Here is a 22550-nt window from a genome sequence, read left to right as displayed (position 1 = left end):
ACAAGGTTAGTCTCTGACTAGAGAAAATAGGGAAACAATATCAAATGGGAGCATAAAACCGTTTCTGGAAAAATTTTCAATCACCACCGAAAGTGTCTGTCAGTAAAAAAAACACGTGCTTTCTTTGCAAAGCAAAGCCTAATTTTACACATCGCGTGCTTTTGTCTGTTATTCTTGCTTGTGAACATCATTTTATTGATGTTCTTCACTGGAAAGCAGGTGTATCATCAACAGTATCACAAAATCGCAAAGAATGAACATTTTTGTTGTGATCCGACCGGTGTCTGTAGACTGAATCACACGTTCGGCAAACTTCGTTTTTAACGGAAATAACCGAGCCTTTAATCGGAAACGACGTTTCAACCGCTTCATATCGTCTGCAGGAAGAAAAAGAGGAATGCGATACCCAGTGAGTAAAACATTTAATCGTTTTTAGTGCCTTTTGATCAAGTTTTGTTGCGTCTGTCAGCAACGTTCGTCAACCCAACGTTCGGCACAGCGACGCACGCATACGGATTTGCAGCGTTTGCATTCGGAAAGTGAGGGATTTGTGAGTTCGTTTGCATAATTTCAATCGCTAGTAGGTTTTCCCTTCGTCTCCCATTCTTGTGTGTACATGTTATTGGCATTTCATTGTGTAAATTGAAAGTTTGTGAGTAACAGTAGTAAAATCTGTCGAACGTTGGCAACGCTGACAGACGGAAATATCGAACGTTGCCTTCAATGACAGACTGGCTTGGCGATCGTACTTTCGATTCGTAGGAACACAATATATAGAGACAACAATGTGCGCTCGTTACCACAACGGTCATGAACCGGTGTAACACAAAATTTTTACTCCACGAAAAATTGACTCGGACGGAGTGAACTTCCAGTAAAAATCTTGTACGAAAAAAGAACTCACAAGGAACTAAATTTTTACTCCCCAAAAATTTACTCCCAGTAAACATCTCGTACGAGAAACTTAGGGCCTACTCCTTCGTTTATAATTCGCGCAATATCCCATTTACGTGCAATCCCGTTTTGCCGCCGTCCCATTTTGGCGACATTTAACAAGCCAAGCGTCATTTTACTACCGCATCCCATTTTGGCGCAATCCCGTTTCGCCGCTATCCCATTTTTGGCTCACGTAAGTGTAGCCTATGCGATCGTAACTTTGTCTGTCTGTGCGTGCGTGCGTGCGTGCGTCTGTGCGTGTGTATGTCTGTGGTAGAAACTCTAACATTTGAAGACGTCACATTACATTGACGTCACATTATGACGTAAGAGGGTTAGACGTCACGCGAAGGAAGTACTGAAAGTCTCGGTCATTATTATTTTGAGCGCGCCGAGACTGGTTGGCAGTCGTGTCCTTGTAAGTAGGCTACATGCAGACAGACAGATCTAGATCTAGTGTCTCGCTTTCTTGCACAGTTTCACCTATGCTCTTTCTGTGTGTGTGTGTGTGTGTGTGTGTGTGTGTGTGTGTGTGTGTGTGTGTGTGTGTGTGTGTGTGTGCGTGCGTGTGTGTGTGTGTGTGTGTGTGTGTGTGTGTGTGTGTGTGTGTGTGTGTGTGACGGAGTGACTGAGTTTGTGTTACTGTTTGTCGATTTCTTACGTGAGCCTTGATGGCTTCGCCTCTTGTTTTGAATTTTTTTTTTCTTTTTACATTTAGTCAAGTTTTGACTAAATGTTTAACATAGAGGGGGAATCGAGACGAGGGTCGTGGTGTATGTGTGTCTGTGTGTGTGTGTGTGAGTGTGTGTGTGTGTGTGTGTGTGCGTGTGTGTGTGTAGAGCGATTGAGAGTAAACTACTGGACCGATCTTTATGAAATTTGACATGAGAGTTACTGGGTATGATATCCCCGGACGTTTTTTTTCAGTTTTTCGATAAATGTCTTTCATGACGTCATATCCGGCTTTTTTTTAAAAGTTGAGGCGGCACTGTCACACCCTCATTTTTCAATCAAATTGATTGAAATTTTGGCCAAGCAATCTTCGACAAAGGCCGGACTTCGGTATTGCATTTCAGCTTGGTGGCGTAAATATTAGTTTATGACTTTGGTCATTAAAAATCTGAAAATTGTAATTAAAATTATTTTTTTTATAAAACGATCTAAATGTACGTTCATCTTATTCTTCATCATTTTCTGATTCCAAAAACATATAAATATGTTATATTCGGATTAAAAACAAGGTCTGAAAATTAAAAATATAAAAATTATTATCAAAATCAATGGACGTCTACCCACAACACGCCACTGGATGCCGCGTGGTGCCAGTCGTGAAAACCAGGTTCTTTGTCCCACAGTGAGACATTCAAGTTGGGGACTTTGTGACCGCTGACTTTGTCAGCATGGATGGAAAGGTGGAGAGATACAGGGCGGTGATCATCCCCAAGTCAACCCATTTCCCCGATGGGCCAGATCGAGAGGAGATCTGTGTGAAGTGTTTGCGCGCAAAAGACAATGGGAGATACTATGTCTTTCCTAATGTTGATGACATTTCATGCTTGCCAATGGCTCAGATAAAAAAAAAATCCCACCAACGAACCATGAACAACAGGGGGGATTACTATTTTGACATGTGACCAAGTCTCATTTGAGCGTTCACAGTGTTACCTGAGAATAGCACACCCCCTTGAATTGGGACCAAAGAAAAAGCGTTGTATATATGCATTTTTGAATGCTTTTCTAAAGTCATAAGTTCATTTGTGAAAAAAATAAATTTTTAGGGATTGTTTTGCTGAATGCATGCAGTTAAGAAATTGACCCCGTTTTCAAATTTAGGGGGTAGGGTTGCCCCATAGCCCACGTATGTCTGTGTGACTGTGTCAAATATCAATCTACTTTGCGTACAAACTGTATAGATGTTTGTTTTTCGATTTTAGAATGATTTCTTAAGCTGGTTAGAACTTCTGAGGTCTACAGGAAACGATAAAGATAAAAAAATTTACAAAATATAAGTAGCGTCCTTTATCTTACCATTGTTCTGATCAATACTGTCCCTTTATTTGCAAGTTAACCGTTTTTATTAATGTGTTCAAGGAGTATGTTAAAAATTATTATCAAAGGTTGCTTTAAACAGCACCTTTGGGCAGTTATTATGCACTGAAGTTGTAAAAGCATGTTTTGGGGGTTTTAGGATATAGCGTCTTGGAACGCCAATCATCTTGGAAATACGAATGTTCATATAATTTTTTTTACTGTTTTGGATAGATAAAAAGTTGAACTCTTGGTGCAAACTGTTTTTTGGCCCCTGTTTGACTATTTATTATTTTGGAATATTGTGTGTGAGAGGGAAACTGCAATCCTCAATATCATGAAACGTGCCTACGCAGACATATGAGATGTAGACGCTGTCAGCTCGTTCTCATTCTTTATTCGATGTAAGCTCTCTCATAGCTCAGGCAAGACTGCCTTAAAACAGCAAGGGGAAAATCTCTTCCGTACTCGCTCACTCACACATTCACACAGTCACGAACTCCACGTGATTCTCGCTCATCAATTTCGACTGGTGTTTACAATGTTACATCTCCCTTGTCATAATATTAAACAATAATGATAAACACAAAAAACGTCTACACGTATTCCTAATTGTTTGAATGCAAATTAAATAGTAATTGGCAGTCAATGCAAGTCCTTGCTCATTAACAGCTATTGTGTTTTCAGCGTAGCAATAGGGTCCGATATTTAGACGAGACAAGTATAATGCCGACGAGTCGAAGCTGTTTTGACCTTGATTTGTTGTTCCAAACTTACAAAATGACAGTTTTTGCGTCGATGCGTTGATCTCAGGTTTTGATAGCAGACAAACTTCTTACGCGCATCATGTTCGCGCAGACATGCACACCGCTACACGCTTTCTGACTTTGTAAGAAAAACTGACTCCAAGTGCATTCGACTTCACAACATTGTCAGTGTATGCTGTTGTCGATAGAAACATCGCCGTGGTACAGATGGGTGAACCGGAATCATGCGTCGGCCATTTTTCTCAATATGCTTTTGGATATTGAGTAAAATGGCCGACTTCTGCCGCATTATGCTTTGATGATCGGAAGAGACCATCCAATCACAGCCCCCGAATTCCCCCACGTGTTCATCAGAATAGCTATATAATATAATTTTCTCTACTCAATAGGTCTTCTCTCATGCACGCACAGACGCCAAGTGAAAGCTAAAAATAATACTGTAATTACTGTCTTTCTTCTTGTATATGAAATAAATTCATGACAGACAGCTTATTTTTCTTGAATAAAGCTTTGTATGTAATTCAGTCGCTGTGGGGGTCTCACGGGTCTCCCGTACCTGGTGGTGTTTGGGTCCAATCCAGGACCCTGGGCTGCGGCTTGTGGCTTGGGTTCCTCTTGTTGGACCACCTCAGGCATGAACGTCTTGTTCTGACTTGGCTGTTTTCGGATGAAACGCCGGTTGCGACGGTACATGCGGCCATCGTCAGTTTGCACGTGGTACGAACGTGGCGTCTTGGCGGGTGCGGTGACTCGGGCCGGTCTCCAGTTGTAATCTGGGGTCAGCTGAACGAAGACTTCATCTCCAGTCTTTAGCGAGGGAAGCGGTCGGCTTGAACGATCGTAGTATTTCCTCTGGCCTGCCTGGCGCTGCTGACGTCGGGCCGTGACGACCTGTGGGTTAATGGTCTTGGGCTGCAGCTGGCTCGCGGTCGCTGGCAGGACGGACCGGAGCTGACGACCCATCAATAGCTGGGCTGGTGACGCTAGGCCGTCTACTGGTGTGTTGCGGTACTCGAGGATGCATAGCAGAGCGGAACTCTTGCTGGCTTTGGTCTTGTCCATGATGTTTTTTACTGTCTGTCTTTTCGGCCAGGCCATTGGACTGGGCATATCTGGGGCTAGAGGTCATTTCATTTCATTCCCTTGACCGATCTGGCCGTCGGGGGGGGGGGGGGGGGGGGCATGAGGGACGACGAGACAGCAGTCCTCTTCCATTCGGGTCTGTTCTGGGCCGTTGTGAGCAGCTCATCCATGGGAAGCGAGGTCCATTCCTTGACATTGTCTGTCCAGCTCTTTCTCGGTCGGCCACGGCGACGACCACCCTCCAGAGTTCCCTGAAGTATAGTCTTGCACAGGGAGTCGTGCCTGGTGATGTGACCGAACCAGACAAGCTTGCGTCGTTTGACAGTTGCCAGGAGGGGTTCCTGGGGTCCCACGAGTGCCGTTGTTGTGTTCCGCACGTACTCGTTCGTCTTGTGTTCCAAGTATGAGATGCGCAGCAGTCTGCGCAAGCACTTGAACTCGAAGGCTTGGATCTTTCGTTCTGTTTCGGCTAGTAGTGTCCAGGTTTCACAGCCGTAGAGGAGGATGGAGACTACGAGGGACTTGTAGAGCCTGTACTTGGTGGAGAAGCTGATGGAGTTGCTTGTCCACAACCTGCTCAGTCTGGCCATCGCTGAGGTCGCCGTGGCGATTCTGATGCGGACCTCCGCGGTACTGGTGCCGTCCTTGGACAGGGTTGCTCCCAGGTACTTGAACTTGCTGACCTCTTCCAGCTTCTCGCCGTTCATGGTGATGACTGCACTGGTGTCGTTCGTGCTGTTAACCATCGTCTTGGACTTCTCCGTGCTGACCTCCATCCCGTACGCTCCTGCTCTCTCCGATAGTCTGTTGGTGAGATCTTGTAGCTCGCTGTTGCTCCCACCCATGAGGTCTATGTCGTCAGCGAATCTCAGGTTGGAGATGGGTCTGCCGCCGATGGAGATGGAGGTGTGGTGGTTGTGGAGGGTCTCCTGCATAATCTGCTCCAGGAAGAGGTTGAACAGGACAGGGGAGAGTAGGCATCCCTGGCGGACACCTACTGAAGTCCTGAAGAACTCTCCTATCTGTCCATCGAGGAGCACTGCACTGCTGGCGTTCGCGTAGAGTTCTTGTATGACTTGCACCAGCCCTTCCTCAATGTTGAACCCTCGTAGGACCTGCCAGAGGCCGTCGTGCCACACTCGGTCAAACGCCTTCTTGAAGTCGATGAAGTTGTGAAAGAGCTCCTGTTGGTGTTGGAGATGTTTCTCGATAATGACCCTGCAGTTGAAGATCTGTTCCACTGTGCTCCGCCCAGCTCTAAAGCCCGCTTGTTCTTCCGCCAGCAGTTCCTCAGCCTTACTCTTTAGACGGTTGAGGATGATGAGAAACATGACCTTGCTTGGGTGGCTGATGAGGCTGATGGTGCGATAGTTCTGGCACAGCTTGAGGTTGCCCTTCTTCGGTAGGGGGATGACCAGAGACTGGGTCCACTCCTCGGGCCACTTCTTCTCCTCCCAGATCTTCTGGCACAGTGCTGTCAGTGCTGCAGTCGTTGCCTCCCCTCCGTACTTCAGCAGCTCAGAAGGGACGTTGTCCACTCCCGGTGACTTTCCTGCCTTCAGACTTCGCACTGCCTCCTCTACCTCGGCCTTGAGTACTGGTGGACTCATGTCGTCCATTTCAGGGCGGGGGTTGCTCTGTAGGAGACTGGGTTCTGGTTGAAGCGGGTAGTTGTACAGGTCGCTGCAGTACTCAGTCCACCTGCTCAGGACTGCGGCACTCTCGGTCAGGATGTTCCCGTCAGCGTCTGCGATGACACTTGCCTTGGGCTGACTGGTCTTGGTGAGGGTCTTGAGGGTGCTGTAGGCATGCTTACTGCTGCCTTTGGTCATCTCCTTGTCGATGATGTTGCACTGCTCCTCAGTCCACTCCTCCTTTGCCTCCTTCATCTTCTTCCTCACTTCCCTATTCGCGGTCTGGTACTCTGCCCTGGATTCTTGACTGGTGTACTTGTCACGCCTCAGCTCTCTTCTTTTGTCGCAGAGGTCCAGGATCTCGTTCGTCACCCACGGCTTGTTCTTCCTCCTCTCTCTCCCAAGAACTTCTTCAGCCGATGACAGCAGGACTTCTCTGATGTTGTTGGTGAGTGTGTCCACATCACTGTCTAGGGTGGTTAGGGCTGCAAACTTCCCGCCTATCTGGGCTTGGAACACCTCTGCTACCTCTGGGTCGTTCAACTTCTTTAAGTCGAATCTGATGCGAGGGTTCTTGGCGGTGCGTCTGTTCTTCAGCTTCAGCTTGATGTTGATGAGCACTAGGTCGTGGTCACTGCCAATGTCCGCGCCAGGGAACGTTCTTGTGTTGGCCTTGTTGATGCTCGACTTGAACCGCTGCGGCGCCAGTATGTAGTCGATCTGGTTGTGTACTTGTCCGTTAGGAGCGTGCCAGGTCGTGGTTCTGGACGGCTTGTGTGGGTGCAGCGTGTTGGCCAGGGTGAGTCGATGGCTGCTGGCGAACTCGAGGAGTCTAAGCCCTCTGTCGTTGGTCTGACCTGCGCCGAATCTTCCTAATGTCCCTGACCAGTCTTGGTAGGCATCTGGTCCAACCTTGGCGTTCCAGTCGCCTTGGACGATAAGGATGTCTTTCTTCGGGACCTTGGCTATGATGCGCTCTATCTCTTCGTAGAACTTCTCAATCTTCTCGTCTTCGTAGTCTGAAGTTGGTGCGTAGACCTGGATGATGGTTATGTTGTGTGGTCTCGCTGAGATGCGGATGGAGATGAGCCTGCTGGAGACTGGGGTGCAACTGATGACGGTGTTGACGACCTCCTTCCTGACGATGAAGGCAACCCCGTGTCGGTGTTTCGAGTCCTCCCCGCTGTACCATATCTTGTGCCCTTCGTCTGTTGTTGTCTCTCCGAAGCCTAGCCACCTGACCTCGGCTAGTCCGACGATGTCCCAGCGGTAGCGCTTCAGCTTGTGTGTGAGTTCGTGGATCTTGCCGCACGCATGCAGTGTTCTCACGTTCCATGTTCCTATGGTTGTTCCCTCTGTTGGTAACTTAGCTCCAGTAGCCAACTTGTCACATCCACCCTGGAAACTAGCAGTGGAATGCGCGGTCGTTGTTGTTCCGGGCCCCGACCGATCCGGCTTGGTCTTCTTTTGTCTTGTGTCCATCATGTCCTTTCAGTGGGCTTGGGTCAATCTTGGCGGCGCCCGTCTCCTCTCCAAGAACTTGCAACTGGTCGTACGAAACGTGCCAGCCCCCTCACTTCGTTTCGCCCGCCAGCAGGAGCGGTTACCAGGGTGTGGTTGGGTCAAGGTCCCGGAACCAGAAGTGAGAGTTGAGTGTCAGGTGAGAACCAGTGAGCCTGTCCTCCCGAGGGAGCTGCTGCCAGGTGACAAAGGTACCATCTCTACGCTGCACACACAGGTTAAAATCCCAGGTAGCGGCAAACTGGGCGAATTCATCGGACGCGAACTGGGGGCCGTTGTCGCTGACCAAGGTTTCTGGGATGCCGTGTCTCCTGAAGTGTGTCGACAGTTTTCTGATGACTGCAGCTGACGTGGTGTTGGCCATCTTGTCGATCTCAAAGTAGCGGCTGTAGAAATCTACTGTGACCAGATAGTCCTTGCCGTCCCAGGTTAAGAGGTCTGTAGCCAGCTTTTGCCAGGGTCGTGTGGGGATGTCGTGAGGTAGCATCGGCTCTTTGCAGTTGCTGTTTTGCCTCTCGTTGCAGACGGTGCAGTTGGCGACGGTGTGTTGTATGTCGGTTGCCATTCTCGGCCAGAAGAGTATTTGCCGCGCTCGTTGGAGGCATTTTTCTACCCCGAGGTGGCTAGAGTGTATCTTTGTCAGCATTTGGGGACGCAGTGCAGTAGGAACGAATATTCTTTCTCCTTTTAGGATCATGCCGTCGATGACGGACAGTTCGTCTCGAAAGCTCCATACGTCCAGGGCGTGCTTGTGGCATTGTTGACGCGTGTCTGGCCAGCCATTGTGGATGTAGGACTTCACGGTGACGAGACTCTGGTCTTCTGCCGTGGCTTTCTTGATCTGGGCCATCTTTTCGTCGCTGACCGGGAGGTTCTTCACGATGCAGTGTATCTGTGCGTCAAGGTCTTCGGTGACGTCATCGGGTTCGGCTGGCAGGAATTTCCTGGAGAGCGTGTCGGCGACTGGGATCTGTTTCCCTGGCACGTGGATGACCTTGATGCTGTACTTCTGCAATCTCAAGAGATTTATTTTATTTTTTTCGGGAGACCCGTGAGACCCCCACAGAAGTCTTCGTTCAGCTGACCCCACTTCTGACACCATGTAAAGACGGCGATACATGTATACGCAGACATATGAGACGTAGACGCTGTCAGCTCGTTCTCATTCTTTATTTGATGTAAGCTCTCTCATAGCTCAGGCAAGACTGCCCTAAAACAGCAAGGGGAAAATCTCTTCCGTACTCGCTCACTCACACATTCACACAGTCACGAACTCCACGTGATTACTTCTCGCTCTGCTATGCACAGAAATGCTCTCGCTCATCAATGTCGACTGGTGTTTACAATGTTACAGTGGTCGCCATCTTTGCTTTGAAGTGAATTTCAAAATAAATTTTTAATTATGTATTCACTAGTCTTCAGAAGGAAAATGTACACGTGGATGGGTCCATGGGTTTGCTTGGTCATCTAAAATCTTGTAGATGTCATTCTCCGATGCTAGTTTGTTCAGTCCCTTTTCCGTTGAGGAATTAGCCGTGTATTGCCCTGCCAAACTTGATACATTCATTTTATCTAGAGGTTCTAGGCATCAATCTGTGGAAAACTCGTTTGATGAAGTGGCCAAGGTTAAAATCTGATTTTTCGGCTGCAGAGATGTATCGGTCGCATCTTATTGACATTGACTCAATGATTGAGCTAGCAGTACACGGCGGAATCATTTGGCTCATAGATAGAGCTTGACTGATTGACGGGGAAAACTGTGGGACATCCGAGTTCACACAAGCTATCACCGAGCAAAACAGAAACGATTCGCCGAACGTACTTACCTGTACAGGGCTGTGGCAAGAAATGCAGCACACCGAACACTACCAACACGAACACTGTGCCCCTCATTTTATTCTTCTGATGTAACGTCTGTCTAAACACGTCGTCATGACGTCACATACGTTTGCTTGTGTTCGTGTCTGTCTCGGACACGCTAACGCATCAGAAACACTAGTCTCAGCCAGCCCCGACTGACTACCTAGAAAAACCACAGGCACTCGTCACGAGGTTGGCGGGGCTTATGTCCAAAGAAACTACAACTACAAGATAACTTCCTCATTGGGCATGCTTGGAAATGAAAATGGCTAAATACGAGTTATTCCCCTTTGGCTTTGCTACATGCTGACCAGGCTGTCTCCTGCTTTGTCATGACCAGTACAGTCGATCTTTCTCATGCTGTGACTTACTTTATTTTCACATTTTCGGTATTTAAAACAGCAAACACACACACACACACACACACACACACACACACACATACCTCAAGTTACACACGTACAAAAATACACACTCACTCACACGCACTCACTCACTCTCTCACACACACTTCATACACACAAAACACACCCCCATACGCACATATAGACAGACGGACATACACACCTTTACAAACAAACACACATACACACACACATACACTTACGCACACGCACAAACACACTCCCACCCACCCACTCTCTCTCTCTTCCTCTCTCTCTCTCTCTTTCTCTCTCTTTTTCTCTCTTATACAAACAGACACTCACACACACACACACACACACACACACACACACACACACACATTGACTCACACAAATCTCATACACACAAAACACACACTTATACGCACATACACGGTTGGCCTAGTGGTACGGCGTCCGCCCCGTGATCGGGAGGTCGTGGGTTAGAACCCAGGCCGGGTCATACCTAAGACTTTAAAATTGGCAATCTAGTGGCTGCTCCGCCTGGCGTCTGGCATTGTGGGATTAGTGCATGCTAGGACTGGTTGGTCCGGTGTCAGAATAATGTGACTGGGTGAGACATGAAGCCTGTGCTGTGCAGGGCCGGACTAGGCGAAGAGGAGGGGGGGGGGGGGTTGCCAGTGGTGGGCCAGGGGGATGTCCCACCTGGCGGCAGGGGCGGATCAGTTCATTTTATGGGTGTTTTTTTTCAAAAGTATATTGTGAAGATATGGGTGTGAAGGCGCGAAGCGCCGAGCCGACGGCGCAAAGCGCCTAGCTTGCTAGGGGGGTCCGGGGGCATGCCCCCCCCGGAAAATTTTGAAAAAAAGGATGCAAAATGGTGCAATCTGGTGCATTCTGAGGATGATCATTACCAGTTTCAGGCAGCAGATTTTGTCACTGATTAATACCCCAAAAATTGAAACTCAATGTAAAATAAAGAAATGCATACCTCATTCAATATTTTTATTTTTTGGCCAAGGGGCAGAGCTCCTTGTGGGGGTCAGGGGGCTTCGCCCCCTGAAGCTGATGGGTAGGTCATATTCTGAGATAGGAAAATGGTCGCTCCTTGCATGAAACGGCATAAAATAAGCAATAATAAAAAAAATTAAATAAGTAAGGTACATGTTTAGGCTAGGGGGGGGGGGGGAGTGCGCAACCCCCATAATCCCCCCGGTAGTCCGGCCCTGCTGTGACTTCTGCCTTGTGTGTGGCGCACGTTATATCTCAAAGCAGCACCGCCCTGATAATTATGGCCCTTCGTGGAAACAAATACGCACATAGACAGACGGACCCACACACCTTTACAAACAAACACATATACACACTCATACACACACAAACATACACACAAACTCATGCACACACACATTCACACACACACACACACACACACACACTCTTTCTCCCTCTCTCTCAGTCTTTCTTACACACACACACACACACACACATACACACACACACACGAGTACAGACTCATGCACGTGCACGCACACGCACACACACACACACACACACACACACACACGCACACACACACTAACACATGTGCACAAAATGAACACACACACACACACACACACCGCGCGAGAGAAAAAGACTACAGGGAGGCATGACGTCATGATGCATTAATTGAAGTCAAAGACTTTTGACCGTGACGTAATCTTCTCACGCGAGCTTTATCCATAGTCTTGAACAACCACACACAAATAGACTTGGAAAGTACAGAATTTCTACCCGTCCAAAGCGGCCTTGGGTGGCGTTTGCTCAAAAAATGGGGGCGCCAATTTTACCCACCGTATTTTTGTTAGTATGGTCCCAATTTTTGGTGAACTTCCATCTCCAACTGTAGCCCATAATCGGGCACAACGAATCCTTCTTTATCATGTATTATCGGTGTGAACATTTCTCAAATCGATTACAGTATTCACGACTTTTTTCCGTGACCTTTCGGATTTCATGGGGGCTGCCATTTTGTTTTCATCTCCTTAGTGTGTTCCAGTCTGAAACCGGTTTAAAACACCACTAGGCGGAAACCCCAAGACAATGTTTGTTTGTTTGTTTGTTCGTTCATGGGCTGAAACTCCCACGGCTTTTACGTGTATGACCGTTTTTACCCCGCCATTTAGGCAGCCATACGCCGCTTTCGGAGGAAGCATGCTGGGTATTTTCGTGTTTCTATAACCCACCGAACTCTGACATGGATTACAGGATCTTTTTCGTACGCACTTGGTCTTGTGCTTGCGTGTACACACGGGGGTGTTCGGACACCGAGGAGAGTCTGCACACAAAGTTGACTCTGAGAAATAAATCTCTCGCCGAACGTGGGGACGAACAGTTACTCACGCTGACAGCGGCCAACTGGATACAAATCCAGCGCGCTACCGACTGAGCTACATCCCCGCCCTGCCCCAAGACAATGACGGCCGCCTTTTTCGAAATAACATTTTCAGAGATTGTACACAAAAACAACGCCCGAACGGAAAGACAGAATGTGTCTTTCGCTAGATTGCAAGTCAGGCTTTTCACTTTTCCGATGAAGACAACCGCTGAGAGTGAAGAAACGACGCTGTTCGACTTCAAATTTTTCTCCAGTCGCAGACGACCTTCACTTTCGCAGTAGATCTACAGTCTATAGGCAGGTGCAATGTTACTCATTTTGATCAGCTCGTTTACGTATATTTTTTGCATTCAGATCAATTAGAATGATTGGAATCAAAGCAAGAATAACTTCGGCATGCAAATCATCAAATGCTTTTATTTGGCGAAATCAGTACAACAGTAAGCTAGATTCGTTCCCTTCAGTTTGTTTGCGTGACTGAATTTTGTTTTCAAGAATGTACCACTTGCTTGATTTTGATTGTTTGTTCAGCTCATTGGCACGAAATGCATCTTGCAAAATATCAATTTGTTGAATGAAAACGGAATAAGTGAAGTTCAAACATTTATCTGCTTGCAAAAACAATCGCAAGGATAGATCTATCTGCTTCATTGACAGACAGATTTTCATTGAATTTCAAAAGCATGACTCGGTTTGCAGGCTCTCCGATTAGATCTATCTAGTCGACTAGTGTTTGTTTTCTTAGATTTATTGGCCATGTGGGCTGTTTACGGTCATAACACTGTGTTGGTTTGTGCTGGTGCAATCTGCAGATCAAAGGGGATTGACCACATGGTGAAGCAGTGATCAACGCAACTTGTGTTCACCACTCAACATTGCCTTCTACCAATCTCAATGGCAAAACGAAAGGTACAGTAACATGCTTGTGATTTTTTTAAATTATTATTATATGAAGTCTTATATCACGCGCGTATCTCCAGACTCGGACTCAAGGCGCAGGGATCTATTATGTAATGTCTGTGGCGATCGACATAGTTTTTAACTCTAGTCTAACTGATCATGCTTATTAGTATTCAATTACATACGATATATATATTCTCCGCCCCAGCTCCACCCTCACCCCATAGCACTGCCAATCAGCCTCTACACTACAGTCCAACAACTACACCTCTAAAAGCCCCCCCCCCCCCCCCTTCCGTGCAACATATGTTGCCGTATGCACATGCATGTGTGTGGTCATAGGGAGTGGTCTAATAGTTCCAGAACATACCCGACCACACTCATACACAGGGTACTGACAAAGGAACTTTTTTTCAGTCTCCATCAGGGCTGAGTGTCACCTAATACATGCAGACAGGTGTAACGGACGTTTTAGCAGCCACTGTACCACACATGTCAAAAGGTAAATATAGGTATATTAGTATATTTACAAACTGTTCACTCTGTTGGTTTTTCTTGCAGTATTTATTCAGAAACTCTGTAAATTGTGGCAATTACATATGAAGACGTTCAACTTATTATTGAAGAAATAGAATCAAAAATGGTTTATTCTGTATTTGATTTTGAATTTTGATCATGTGATCAGAGAAACAGTTTCTTGAACAGCTAAGCTACAAGTACAAGGTCAACAACATAAACAGGTGACTGGAGACTCAGGCATTGCATTTAAAAAAAAAATATGCACAGCAATGTTTACTGTACTGGTGGGGGGGGGGGGGGGTGGATTTAAAGTGTTCTTTTGGCTTCCAGAGAGGTGCTACGCCTGTTAAGATGGAAATGAAATAGAATAGTTGATGGTAAGGGTTATCACAAAACAGCAAGGATAATGTTGCATGCCTGTATTTTCAGTTTGAGGTTTTTTTGGATTAAATACTAGTATTACTAGTTTTCTGATTAGCTATAATTCACGTGAGAATATTATAAGATGCTACCTTTTTATAAAATGTTTTTTATAAGATTACCTCATTGAGGCTGACAGGAACATAATTGAGGAATACTTATAATTTCTTGGCCAGTTAAAAAAAAATTTAAACCCTTGAAATGAAGTTTACGCAGGTTAGATATGAGGATACCTTAATTGGGATAATGCATTTACCAGTAATTACAACGAGAGATTTACTTAGAAAAACTGAAGTCATTCATAAACAATAATTATGATTACAATCACAGAGTAAGGGGAAACATGGCCTTTGGTCTGGAACAGCAGCTGTAATGGGTCAAACCTGTCTGAGTGTGCTTTTTATTTTATGTTTGTATACCTAGTGTAAACATGTTAATAAGATGAATACTTGATTAAATATGTGCAGGAGCTACTTCGGCAGACCCATATGGCTAGATCCCAATGCAGTAAAGGTGAGTTCATTGATTTATGTTTTTCCCACGTTTTCTGTGTTTGATGTCAGCCGTGATTACCCAATGAGAACTTCAAAACATGTTGCTGATTTGCGAAAATCCAACCATGAAATCTGATGTAGTTGTGTTGCCCATCTAGAGGATATAACATCTAATTTCGTGATAGCATAGCAATTTTGTGTACCTGACTAAATCTCTGCACATCACAGTGAAGTCTTACGTTATGATCAGATGATTCAATACCCCCCCCCCTCCCCCCGACTAAACAACGAAGAGCAGGCACTACACACTCACATAACTACCAACTCCACAATGTCATTACAGAATCAAGCAATCAGGAGAATGGAAGGATTCACCAGTGCTCCGCCACTCGGTTGGATAGCCATCACTAGGCACAACAAAATCCATTATTGAGGGTTTCTTGGACGTTTCTGAAGCTAGGGCTTGAAAGCTTCACATACACATATTCCTAAGAAAAATCCTTGTCCTTGAGTAAGATTCCGAGTGAATGGGGCCAAAGACGACAAAAATGAATAATAATTTTTTTTTCAAATCAAAACATTGTTAAATTTGTTGTCTTACTCAATGTGAAAGTCTGACCAAATCTGCGACATTGAGGCAAACAAGTTGGGGTGGGCCTTTAACTAAATACTCTGAAACCAGCAGCTGCTTTAAGTAATTGTATTTGTGTTGTCATTATGTACTGCTTGCACTAAATGTATTTTCTTTTATCTCCTCAGAATCGAGTCACCCAGAGAAAGGCCATTGACATCCAGGGCGCATAGTAAAACATATATAATTATGGCGTGCAAGTCGGTCGACAGGTGCCAGCCATTATCATCATAACAAGAGATGCAGATCATAGTTTCTTATGTTTTATGTTGGGTGCGACTTTCCTGCATGTGCACAAGTCCCTAGATCTGCTTTAATTTTAATGTAGAATTTCATTATCAGATAATTTGAAACATTTTGTTTAATTAAATTGTAAATACGTCCCAGTCAATTTGCAGCATGTTTTCTTTCTTGTTCTTCTATATACCCTTAAAACTAACACATGCTAAAAACAAATTGTAACAAGAAGTGTTTGTTCAAGGGAGATCATCTGAAGCTTTTTTTTTAAATCTGTAATATTGCATAGTGACATCCTCTAAAAATAAAATGTCTTAAGAATAAAGGTATCTACACGGGTTGTCTACCTATTTCTTAATAGCATTGCTTTTAAGTATAACTTTTTTCTCAGAATAATTTTTTTAATAAGTTGTATTCAAGGGAGGCAATAAAAAATGTGTCCAATTGTGTTTAACATTTTTTGTAGCCCCAAGAAGTGTGTTTTGTCTTGTAACTATTGTGATTTGAGAGCTTTAGCACTGAATGCTTTGCATCCTGGTGTGAATAGCATTGTAAAGCTTGCCTCTTGCTAATTTAGAGCAGTAGAATAGAAAGCAGCCTACTCCACAATCTTCTTTCACATTCTGGGCATACTCCTTGACAAGAGAACCACGAGATTTGTTTTTATTCCGATGTTGCCTTTTCTATTCAATTAAATACTTAAATCCTTCGTGCAACACAAACCTTTTTTGTGTTGGTTTGTTTGTTTATTTTTATATTTTGTATGTATAGACCGTACTAGAGACCAGTCTTTCACCGCCGTATAATTGATCTGGAAATCTCCGCTAAGCAGTTCAATAACATAATGTGTACAAGGCTAAAGCATTTCTGCTACTCCACTCAAAATATGTCTAACTACAAACTCGTACTCTCTCCCTAATTCATGCAAAATTGTTTGCGGATTAGTAAAATTTGCGTGAAATATTGAATTGCGAATTTTTTTATTTTTTATTTTTTAAATTACGTAATCTTCAAAATAGATGAGAGTTTACTGAAGCGATAAACTATTTATACAAGTTAATAAGAATGGTTTGTAAGATCAAATACAAACCAGCAATACAACTGCTGTCGATAGATTACCCCCCTTGACTTCTCTGTCTGTTGGGTCAAACTACGCCAGACATTTCTCTGCTAGTGGCTCCATAGCATGAGATACAGGCTCCGAGGCAGAAACTGCTTCGTTCTGAACTTGAATACATCGGTTCCTCTTAGTTACATATGGTCTTTTAATTCCTTCTGTCGTTTCAATGCAACAGGTAATCAAGCCTTTGAGTGTTGCACACTGTATCAAGTTCTGGTGTATTAGCGATCGCGATATCGAGAAGTTTACGAGGTAGTTGCAGAATTGATGTTTGTACCTTTCTGGTCAGTAATATCAGGAGATAAAAAAATTAAAAAAATTACATGTATGCAACATAAGAGGCCAAAAGGCTAAGAAACTTGACGCCTCATCTGTCTCGGTTGCTAGACTTCATCGTTCATAGCATAATAGCAATACCATTTGTTGTGTAGAATCAATGTTATTTTTTCTGAAATAAAATATTCATGAAGAGGGTTCGATTCTGATCGAGTGAATACTATGTGTCGAAAGCTGAATAAAGCAATGCGTTTGTCTTTGACTGGTGAAGTAGAGCTGAAGCTTTTTGTGCTGGATGTAAGCTTAGTTGGTTTTATCACACACACACACACACACACACACACACACACACACACACACACACACACACACACACACACACACACACACACACACACACACACACACACAACCCTGATGCTTGTCAAAAATGTTGCATTTTCTTGCTTCACAAATGATTGTATCCTTGGCGGATGATGACTTTATTCAGTTATTCTGCAGAAAAACAGAAATGCTGGAGAAAAACCGTTCTTTTCTGCAGCATTTCTGAATAATGTCATCTTTCGCGAGAGCAACGTTTTTTTCTGCAGTAAAACAGTTTTACTGCAGTAAAATTGAAATCAAGAATGCTGCAGTAAAACGGAGATGTTGTTTTACTGGAGAAAAACTGTTTACACTTTTTCTTCAGCATTTTGGCATTATTCAGTTATTCTGCAGAAAAACAGAAATGCTGGAGAAAAACTGTCTTTTCTGCAGCATTTCTGAATAATGTCATCTTTCGCCGAAGCAACGGGTTTTTCTGGAGCAAAACATTTTACTGCAGTAAAATTGAAATCAAGAATGCTGCAGTAAAACGGTGCTGTTGTTTTACTGCAGAAAACCTGTTTTTATTTTTTCTGCAGCATTTTGTACTGGCTCTTGGCGGATTATGACATTATTCAGTTATTCTGCAGAAAAACCGAAATGCTGGAGAAAAACTGTCTTTTCTGCAGCATTTCTGCATAATGTCATCTTTCGCGAGAGCAACGTTTTTTTCTGCAGTAAAACAGTTTTACTGCAGTAAAATTGAAATCAAGAATGCTGCAGTAAAACGGTGATGTTGTTTTACTGCAGAATAGTCTGTCACAGTTTTTCTGGAGAAAAACGAACGACCTTGTAAAGTAGCGTTTGTATTCGTCGCCCCCTGGGATAGTATAATAGTTTGTTCCGCAGTGTACCAATCAGAAGGCGTGTAGCACAAATATTGGTAATTCTGGATGAGTCCATCTCTCGACAGAGGGGGGCTCGCGTGCTCCAACATTATAATGAGCCAGTACAACATTCTGCAGAAAAAGTGTAAACAGGTTTTCTGCAGTAAAACAACAGCACCGTTTTACTGCAGCATTCTTGATTTCAATTTTACTGCAGTAAAATGTTTTGCTCCAGAAAAACCCGTTGCTTCGGCGAAAGATGACATTATGCAGAAATGCTGCAGAAAAGACAGTTTTTCTCCAGCATTTCCGTTTTTCTGCAGAATAACTGAATAATGCCAAAATGCTGAAGAAAAAGTGTAAACAGTTTTTCTGCAGTAAAACAACATCACCGTTTTACTGCAGCATTCTTGATTTCAATTTTACTGCAGTAAAACTGTTTTACTGCAGAAAAAACGTTGCTCTCGCGAAAGATGACATTATGCAGAAATGCTGCAGAAAAGACAGTTTTTCTCCAGCATTTCGGTTTTTCTGCAGAATAACTGAATAATGTCATAATCCGCCAAGAGCCAGTACAAAATGCTGCAGAAAAAATTAAAACAGGTTTTCTGCAGTAAAACAACAGCACCGTTTTACTGCAGCATTCTTGATTTCAATTTTACTGCAGTAAAATGTTTTGCTGCAGAAAAAAACGCTGCTTCGGCGAAAGATGACATTATCCAGAAATGCTGCAGAAAAGACAGTTTTTCTCCAGCATTTTGGTTTTTCTGCAGAATAACTGAATAATGTCATAATCCGCTAAGGATACAAATGCCTGCACAAAAGCACACGGATGTACACGTACCTCAATACATACCCGTGCAAACAATCTACCACGGCAACACCACAGCCCCACACATTTATCCAAAAGTTGTCTGAATATCAATGCTGGCAGTGGCAATCTTGGTATTGAACGGGGAACTCTATTTTCATGGCGTATGTGGTCTAGGTCTCATTTTATACATGCTAAACCACCCTTACAAAATAAAAAGCCACACATCGTGTGAGCTAATCGACTAAACAAAAACCAGACACGCGAACAGATTTAGGTAAATAATTATGCCATGCACGGAACATTTCTATTGAATTCGGTCGATGCTGAGATCTAAAAAAAAAACACCAGCTCACTTTATGGGGATTTAAATAGTGCTGTTTCGTGAGTTCCAGATCTAGACTGACAAGGTAGTAGAACATTTATTTTCAGCTTGCAAAATCGAACTTGCCCTGCAGTCACCTTAAGTCGAACCGCTTTCCCTGCCACCGGGGGTTGCAGTTTGGCGGGGGGAGGGCCATAGAGTCGGCACACTGGGAGTGGAACTTGACGAAATGTCACCTAGGGCCTAGTACGATAGCTTCTCTCCGGATTGACGTACAAACAGCGTCAGGGCCGCTTCAAACTTGCATACGGATTACGATTCCTATCCCCAGTTTCTCATGTTGGTAACCACTGGCTATTTGTCAGATGTGTCGTTCTCCCACATTTGAACGATGCTGTAGTGCGAGCCGGTCAAAATGCCCTTTAGTTGTCAAACCACGTTCTCTTTTTCCGCGCAAACTGTTTTGCGTTCCGGACCGGAACACACTTAGGAGATGATCATTGACTATTTCTGATTGGACAATGATGCCAACGCCCACATGACCCTAGCTACAATGTCAAGGTCGGAAAGTCGTGAATAGCGTTCGTGGGATACCTCCAGCTTCGCTGGGATAAATAGCAATAAATGATGACAGTGTCAAGTTTTTAAGTACAAAATGAAATCATGTAACTGGACAAAGGCACAATTACAAAATACAAATAAACAAGTCGCGTAAGGCGAAATTACTACATTTAGTCAAGCTGTCGAACTCACGGGAGGAAACTGAACGTACTGTATTTTTTCACCAAGACAGTACAGCTTCGTCAATCCCCGCGTGAAGGAAATCACTCACCTTCCACGTGCAAAACGTAGTGATATTGACACGCCAGATTAGCGCGGTGGCGTATTGTGCTAAGCAGGAAAGCGCGCTTTTCTGTATTCTTGTTAACTTTCTGAGATTGTTTTGAATACAACCTATCATATCTATATGTTTTTGGAATCAGGAAATGATCACAAATAAGATGACACCATTTTTGGATCGATTTCTTACATTTTAATCGTAAGACTAATTAATCTATTTTCGTTAATTGTGATCACATTTTAAGAGTAAACATGACATATGTATATATTTTTAGGTTCAGAATGTGATGAAGAATACGATGCAATCAATTTTAAAATTTAAATTTTAAATTTGCGAAAAATCGATTTTAATGACAACTTTAATGAGCAAACTCATTAATTAAATTTTAAGCCTCCAAGCTGAAATGCAATACCAAAGTCCGGGCTTCGTCGAAAATTACTTGACCAAAATTTCAACCAATTTGGTTGAAAAATGAGAGCGTGACAGTGCCGCCTCAACTTTCACAAAAAGCCGGATATGACGTCTTCAAAGACATTTATTGAAAAAATGAAAAAAATCTCTGAGGATTTCATACCCAGGAACTCTCATGTCAAATTTCATAAAGATCGGTCCAGTAGTTTACTCTGAATCGCTCTACACACACACACACACACACACACACACACACACACACACACACACACACACACACACACACACACACACACACACATACACATACACCATCACGACCCTCGTCTCGATTCCCCACTCTACGTTAAAACATTTAATCAAAACTTGACTAAATGTAAAAAATCGAGGCCCATTTTAAATTAAGTTCTCAGCTCATGGTGAAGCATAAGGTGACCCTAGAAACCAAAATTGTTACAGTCCATCACAAAATCAGTCTTAAGTCGGAATTTGGATGATTTGAGTTAGTTATTATTTTGAAATTGTGAGTCTTTCCTGGATGTTTAAAATTTTTTTAAAGCTCCATGTCAATAAATAATGATATTACGGCCATTTTTATGAAAGAAGTTGACCGGCGGCCATTATGAGAAATCGGGCTTTAAAGTTTTGGAAGGCACCAGCTTTACATTTTCCTTAGCAACGGGGGTTGAAAATTAACCTAACCCTTCCACATTTTGCACAAGTGTACTTTGATCTTTCATGCATCCTTTAAATCCAAAACGAAGGGTTAAAAGAACAATTATCACCATTTTTGAAGGCTTTGTTTACATCATACACGTGGAGGAAAACGGTCAAATAAATGTCATACACATCAGCAAACATTTTCACTGTCATTATCAGGATTAAAGAGGTTACATGCATCACACGCACGTTTTTGTCCTGAAGGACTTGGGTTGAAGGACGCTCTTATGTCATCCCATGCACAATCCTTGAAAGGTAATTGTCGATGAACACAATCATCAACGCGGAGACGAGTGTAACTTCCAACAACAGGCACTTGACATTGACGAGGTGGGCGGAGCTTATGTCTTTGAAGTCACGTGGTAAGGGTGATTGAGTACATCCTTTACCACAAAGACATGTAGTGTTGTTGTAGTCTTGAGACCACGTCAGGCCCCGCCCACTTTGATCCCGACCCGCTCGTGACGAGTGCCTGACAGCCTGTGCTGCCAACATTTAGAGACGACACAAAAACAGGCACGGTTCCGTCCCTTTGACTGACCGAACAGCTAAATAGTCCTTGTCCAATTGAAACCTCGTAAATCGATTTTAAGCGTTTCGAGAAAAACACACAAAACGTCTTTAAAAAATAACTTGTCATCAAAATAAGCCAATTTTTTTCTGCACATGATCTACAAACACAAAGAAATTACTGTGTGTAATTAAATAGTGTTGGTCACAATTAAAACGCACGATATTCAACAAAATTGCAAGATACGAGTTTTTCGTTTTTAAAACCCGACCAAACTTGAAGACTTACAAGGTTAAAACATAGCCAAAGAACAAAAAAGACAAAAACAATGTCTCTTACCAGTTCGCTCCCTTGCCCATCGTAAGCAAGCTTACGATGCCCCCCCTGTAGTTTTCCACTGACCAATTATCTAATTATAATTTTTTTTTTTTTTTTTTTACAGTGGATAAACTCATATTTAAGACACACTTTATGACTGAAACAAGCTGGGTTTTTGTTATAAGTTAGTTTTAGAAATGCATTATTAGGCACACACAAAAAAAGTCTGTTAACGGTAACATAGGCCATAGA

The 22550-nt window shown here is 43.7% G+C and overlaps 1 protein-coding gene across 1 annotated transcript in view; it reads right to left on the bottom strand.

The window, feature by feature from the left end:
- The window catches only part of LOC138973754 (uncharacterized), a 279057-nt gene extending 269042 nt beyond the window's left edge, over positions 1–10015 (bottom strand). The window contains exon 1 of the mRNA XM_070346471.1: positions 9796–10015. Coding sequence (XP_070202572.1) covers positions 9796–9862 — 67 coding nt within the window. The 5' untranslated portion in view covers positions 9863–10015. The remainder of the gene's footprint in view (positions 1–9795) is intronic.
- Positions 10016–22550: the final 12535 nt, after the last annotated feature.

The sequence above is a fragment of the Littorina saxatilis genome, linkage group LG8, assembly GCF_037325665.1.
Source record: "Littorina saxatilis isolate snail1 linkage group LG8, US_GU_Lsax_2.0, whole genome shotgun sequence".
NCBI classification, from domain to species: Eukaryota; Metazoa; Mollusca; class Gastropoda; order Littorinimorpha; family Littorinidae; genus Littorina; species Littorina saxatilis.
Note: the sequence above shows the minus strand (reverse complement) of the source record. Positions and strands in the feature narration are given on the sequence as shown.